Consider the following 6455-nt stretch of genomic DNA (forward strand, 5'->3'; position numbering starts at 1 on the left):
TCTAATATACTGACATTTTGTATCGATAATTCTCGTATTGAAAAACTAGCGAATGTCAAATTTTGACCTGATTAGAGTATTTTTAAGCCCCAGTCTGCAAGCTTGTTTTGGGGGTAGTTTTTAACGATTTCTCCGAACGGGTTGAAATTTTCTATCAACAATCTTCGTATTGAGAAATAAGCAAATGTCGAGTTTTGGCTTGATTGCAGTATTTTTAACCCCCAGTCTGCAAGATAAACTGTGGTCTGCAAATTAGACAGGCCCCTCTATATAGAGGATTTTCTTCACCCACATATCATTGTGTTAAATTAACATTAGTAATTTTTTTAACACACACTAACACAAACTTTTCTTCAACATTTAAGACGCACAAAAATTTTATTAGCTGATTTTCATGCAAATATTTTTTTAGTGGCTTGAATTTGCCTTTCACCATGTACATTACTGTACATAGATAACTTATAAACCACGCGTAAAAAAATAGGAGTAATAAATAATTATAAAACTCTAGGAATAAAAACTAACTCTGTTTTACTCTTTACAATTCTTAATGTACAAAAACGTAACACGTTAAATGTATTCAAACTACCCTTGCTTTGGTCCTCATTGTTTTCTCTTATTTTTTTCAAAACTCTTAATGGCTAAATGCATGGACCATATACTTAACGGTCTCATGTAACCTATAGCTCTATAAAAATCCGTAGCATATAACCCTTCAGGCGTTTCAAACGCAAGTCCAAAACGGTCAGTCATAGACTTATACATACCACCAGCTGTAAGAAATCCTTCGTCCCACATACCCTAAAGCAACCGCGCTGTTTATTTGCTCAAAATTTTGTCCAACTTACCTCTTGAATCATTGTCGCTGCTAAGGCATAAGTGACCCCAGTCCATGCTTCCACGCTCTGCACCGTGAACTTATCAACAGCACCATTTTTAAAACCGTTAACCGCCCCCATCTTGCCATTACAAAAGGACAGAACGTTATTTTCGAAAATTGTTTTCAAGGTACTTCGAACGTGACCTTGAGGAAACACCTAAAAAAAAGTTCACCACCAAACCATTTTTAATTAAAACAAGTACCTCGTGTGCAAAACCGCAGCTTCTTAAGTACCAGTGACCACATAGTTGATCCGCCATAATACTGCAACCCTCATCAGTCGAAGAATCAAAATTGTAGTACCTTCCATTCCAAAGCTTCTGCTCAAAAGCTAATTTGCCTTTAGTCAGTAACATTTGAAACCTCCTCTTGTCTTCAGGTTTGTGTAACACTTCGGCAATTTTGGTCATCGCGAAAAGAGCAGCCAACCAAAGACCACAACAGTAAGCACTGAGACAGTGTAGTTAAAAAAAGGTACCACAACTAGCAAGATATTACCTAGGTCCTGTCATAAACCAAGTGTCGTAAGTTTGGTCACCATTTCCCGAATTCTCAATCAACCCGTCACCATCTGTGTCAAAATTTTCACTTCTGTGCATCAATACGCAACAAGCTTCATACATATCTCGTAAGTACTGAACAGAATCATCATCTAAACACCCCGTGAAAGCATCTCTGAACACTTGCAACACAAACTTGGAGTTTAGGTCCTTCCAATGACTCACGTCGTGTGTTGGATAACAGTTTATTAGAGTGAAGGGTTCTTCACCTATTAATTTTCAGGATAATACAAGCAGTTGTAGCCGAAATTACTTACCAGGTTCGCCCATATCGTGTGGTATCGTGTTAGACTTCTTCCGTTCAAATTCTTCACCGTCATACGATTTTCTTTTATCTGGAATTTCATTAAAAATGGCATCTCGCATGTCATACTGCACCACGAACTGCAAGTGAGGCCAGTTCACAACAAACACGAAGGACCCATAAAAGTGTACGTCATAGGAATTGTACATTTTGTATTCATGACCCTCCAGAAGCGCAAATTTTCCAAATTCTAATCTGGAGAAGACTTTATACTTTTTGAGTTATGTAAAGATCATGCTTCACCTTGGGTCAGTTTGGGGTAAATTTTGGGTTTCTCCTTTGTCCAAAGTTACCCAAATGCTGCCACCATCACTCACGTAATACGTTTCGTTAAACAACGCCGATTTATACCAGTCGGGCAAATCCCTGAAGATAATAATGATCAAAAGAAGATATAATAGAAGCACAGATACCTGTCCTCGAGAACTTCACTCTGCCACTTGTAAATCTCCCGTTCCCATCGTGGATAATTCTCAAAAGCGTAATGAACAATCCTCACCCCAGCATTTTCTTTGCCAAAGTGCTTCGTATAATATCTAGAATATTCCTTCAGTTTCTTCGGAAAGTGGACCACCGGCATGTCCCAAACCAAACTCATTTCACAAGTAACAGGTCTACCGGGACGAACTAACGCTTTTGTAGCAATGCCACAAGCCATTTCTCCAACAATGTGTTCAACCTCCTTGCTTCTAGTATCAAAACAACCATTATTTTTTAATTGGAACCAAGGTGCACTTCCAGGTGAATTTGGGTCGAAGTATAGACATTTCGAAATTTTAACGTCAGGATTGGCCCTTGCTGACAGAATATAAGAACATGGCGTCGTTCCAATGGTGTGAGAAAGAATCACGCCTTCTGCTTCACCGAAAACGAAGTCTGTGGAGCTGCAAGTTGCTACAACAGATGTAAAGCATTTTGGCGAAGTAATTTTGAAAGTGATAATTACAAGCTCTGTCTTTGTGTTTATTTCCCACACCATTCTTGAAAGTGAATGCAATTGTTACGGTTCTTTCTTCGTGACCAATGTTTTGAATGTCCCACACAAATATGGTACACGGTAAAGAACTGTCCTGTTGCAAAAGAAGAAAAAATATTGTTGATATCCAAAGAAATGTGTTTACCTTGTAGTTGTGAGGAATGATGGGGCTAATTTGCCTACAAGTTAGTAAAACTCCGAATTTGGACAAATCGTACTCCGTCCATGATCTGGGGTATAATCCGGTGTAAAAGCATTTAGAACCATCGATTAAACTTTCCCAAGTGTTTAAGCTTTTCTTTCTTGTTAAAAAACAATGTTATCAGAATTAAAAAAAAAAGGTGAAAATACGTACTGGAATGTTGATAATAAGCTATGGAAGATTGTCTCTTGGTGGCTGTCTTTAATGGTAACCATAAATTGGTTTGCGTCAACTGTATTATATTCGTAGACACCTGGTTGCATTTGGAATCTGCAAAATTCACCTCTGTATCCTCTTCCGATGGTACCGCACCCAATGCCTCCAATTGGTACACCTACAAAGGTGTAACAGACACCATCTTTGTACAAGAAGCAAATAAAATAATAAATAGGTTCTTGGCCTTGTAAAGTTAACGACTATACTGTAGAACCATAGATTGTGAAACATATATGTCAAACGCATAAAATATAGAAGCAAATACACAGAGGAAGAAGAAACTAGAACTGAATGATATATAAAGTGAAAGAGGAAAGATAAGAGATTAAAAATGCAAAAGTCGACTTATATCATAACGAAATAAGTCACAGTAATAAAACAAATCTATGTCATGGTCATGACACTCTCATTGGCATACTCTAAAATAGCGCCACACTTCTGATTTCGTCATTATTTATAGCTAGTCCTTGCCACGAATTACTCACCATATATCCTTTTAGATCTTAAAGGATAGATGAAATCCATAACAACAGGTTTTTTTCTGATATAGTCTAAAATATAATAGAAAGTGTATCTGCAAAAATAAATTACCTTGATTTTCCAAAAAAAGCACTCAAACACTCTAGGTTACCGTAAAGCTTGTGGCAACAGTGGCCAGGCTTGTCGTATACCAGGTACATATCCTTGAGATCGATTCTCTGGATAAGTATGATTTAAGGTCACCTTGAGTCCATAATTAGGAACTTTGGTTTCCTGGTTTTCGGAAAGTCTTGTGTAATATGATGAACTCATGATATAACAGGAAACAAATGGTCACGTTGTTAAAGTATCGGTAAGATCCATATTATGAAAGTTGTTTTATCATTGAAAACGAAATGGGGCGCTTCACTGTTATAGTAATACGCTTTAACCAAGTTTATTACCGAAAAACACCTTAAAAATGACGATATATCACATATCTACTACTGTAAAATGCAAATAATTATATCTACTTACTGTTTTAAATACAAGGTAGGTAGTACACTGTTGCCACAACAGTGGACGATGTTTACTTTAACAGCAGTAACATGAATAAATGTCACATTATTACTCATTTTCAAACGACTAAACTGATAACACAAAACACCTAAAATCAGACAATTGTCTTTGAAACCACCAAAGCAAGTGCTCCAAAATTTAGCAAGATCGTTTGATAGCCACTATAAAGTAATCTTGGAAATTTACCACATACCTACCTCGAAGTTAGCCTCATAGATCGCTAATTAAAATTTCCCACTAAAATGATAATGTGGACTTCAAAGTTTAATAAGTAAATACTACTTAACAGTTATAAAATGATATGCGTCTATATACGTGCAGTTTATTTTTTTTTATTTTAATGTGTAGGAGTTAACTCAAAAAAATAACAACACATGTTTATAATTTACTAAGTTACTAGACTTGTTTGAATGTTTCAGAGATGAGGAAAGTTCTGTCTAAATAGCTTTAGTCTAGTTTTTATCGTATTCTGAAACAATCGTTAAACATATAATGAGGGTTGTTAATTAGAGGAAATTTTGTACTAAATGTAAAATGTGTAAAAATGAACTGATCTTTATCAAATATTTCGCATTTATAAATTTTTATCCAACATTCTAAGTTATTCAACGAAGAATATTAGAATTGTAAATAATAATTTAACTGCTGAGAAGTTGATACCAACTTTAGATATTTCCAATAAAAATTCGTTAAGAATATGTATTTAGTGACATTTAACTTGTTGAAATGCGTTTATTAAGCACAACTGTTGCAGATTACTATAAAGTAGTATGTACACCATTTGCAAACTTTAGCATCATTTAAAAATCTGGTACAGTTGAACTTCTATAACTCCAAGCTCCATTAGTCGAATTTCTCTATAACTCGTATTTAACTGTATTTCCCATGCATTTCAATCCAATTCACGCTTCAAAAAAAATTGGCCAAAGGTTATTTCGACAGAACTTTCCTCGCCCCTGAAATACAACAAAACAAATCCAGATTATGATAAAACTGTATTATGGGAATTCCATTTTTTATGAGAACCCTTATGAAAGTTAAAGTAAAGATATGTATGTAAAGTTAATAAAGTAAATGTAAAGAATCGTGCTAGGCCTACGTTCCAAATGAGTTTTCCCTTAACAAAATTTTGTGACCTCGTAAAATTTTACAACTCCATTATGACAACAAGGGACAGTAATAAATAATCCTTGCGGTTCGGGTCCATAAAGCTTACAATAGCCAGTTTGACTGACAAGGGTGGTTTCGCTGTTTGGCTTAAGCCGCTTAAGTCATAAAAGTTTTACTAGGTGTAGGTATGTCAAGTGGTGTGAAAAAGAAAAGCGTTGCTCAGCAATACGAAATACCAAGTATTATCCACGATGCTCAAACCGAGCATCTCTTGAGCAGTTCGTAGAAAAAATTCCCAACCTCACCAAATTTGAACGAAATAAACCACGAAAAAGTGTGAACACAACCGTTTTCAACTGGTTTTGTCGTCTGTAAGAAACAATGATCTACCTGTAAATGGTCCCATTTTCAATCAATAAAAAGCGTTAACATTTGCAGAAACTGTAGAAAGGCGTTTCTAATTTGCAGACCACAGTTTATTTTGCAGACTGGCACTTAAAAATGTTCGAACCGCGCCCTAATGTGATTCATCTTCCTTTCTCGACACGAGAACTGCTGACACCAAATTTTAGGGTATTTGGAAAAACCCTTAAAAACTACCCCCAAAACAAACTTGCAGACTGCGAGTTAAAAATACTCCGATCGACCCGAAATTCGATTTGTGTTTATTTTCGAATACCAGGATTTTTGGTGCAAAATTTCAGCCCGTATGAAGAAACCTTTAAAAAACACCCCCAAAACAGATTTGCAGACTGGGGGTTAAAAATGCTCCGATCAAGTCAAAACTAGACATTTAGATACTTATTTATCAATACGAAGGTTGTTGATACAAAATTTCAACCCGTTCGGTGACACCCGTAAAAACTACCCCCAAAACAAACTTGCAGACTGGGGGTTAAAAGTACTCCAAACAAGTCAAAACTCCACATTTGCTTATTTCTCAGTACAACGATTGTTGATGCAAAAGTTCAACCCGTTTGGTGAAACCGTAAAAACTACTCCCAAAACAGCCTTGCAGATTGCGGGTTAAAAATGCTGCAATTTGCGCACTGTAAAGATGAAAATTGTATAGCCAGTACAGGAGAAAGCCTTGCAAATGAAGAATGCATTTGAAACCCTAAAACTCTTTTTTACGAGGAAGGAAGGTAACACGGATTTCATTTCAGTCT

At 36.1% G+C, this 6455-nt stretch overlaps 1 protein-coding gene across 1 annotated transcript; it reads right to left on the bottom strand.

The window, feature by feature from the left end:
• Nucleotides 1-514: 514 nt before the first annotated feature.
• LOC135134112 (non-lysosomal glucosylceramidase-like) lies at nucleotides 515-4174 on the bottom strand. Its single transcript, XM_064062719.1, has 13 exons — nucleotides 4135-4174; nucleotides 3770-4071; nucleotides 3624-3712; nucleotides 3076-3256; nucleotides 2866-3022; nucleotides 2691-2814; nucleotides 2158-2638; nucleotides 1988-2110; nucleotides 1698-1939; nucleotides 1379-1649; nucleotides 1084-1330; nucleotides 849-1037; nucleotides 515-801 (listed from the first exon to the last, which is right to left on the bottom strand). The coding sequence occupies exons 2-13, from the start codon at nucleotides 3928-3930 to the stop codon at nucleotides 604-606; spliced, it is 2463 nt and encodes an 820-aa protein (XP_063918789.1). The 5' UTR covers nucleotides 3931-4071; nucleotides 4135-4174; the 3' UTR covers nucleotides 515-603.
• Nucleotides 4175-6455: the final 2281 nt, after the last annotated feature.

The sequence above is a fragment of the Zophobas morio genome, unplaced genomic scaffold (genome assembly GCF_036711695.1).
Source record: "Zophobas morio isolate AGI-343-1 ecotype UQ-CSIRO unplaced genomic scaffold, CSIRO_AGI_Zmor_V1 ptg000023l, whole genome shotgun sequence".
Taxonomy (NCBI): domain Eukaryota; kingdom Metazoa; phylum Arthropoda; class Insecta; order Coleoptera; family Tenebrionidae; genus Zophobas; species Zophobas morio.

What these genes read in the sequence shown, in the direction of transcription:
- LOC135134112 (XM_064062719.1), bottom strand. Translation starts at nt 3,930, where the DNA reads ATGAGTTCATCATATTACACAAGACTTTCCGAAAACCAGGAAACCAAA. An exon ending in TTACCCCAAACTGACCCAAG is followed by an intron (nt 1,940 to 1,987) that starts GTGAAGCATGAT and finishes AGTCTTCTCCAG; the next exon opens with ATTAGAATTTGGAAAATTTG. An exon ending in TGGTTTATGACAGGACCTAG is followed by an intron (nt 1,331 to 1,378) that starts GTAATATCTTGC and finishes ACACTGTCTCAG; the next exon opens with TGCTTACTGTTGTGGTCTTT.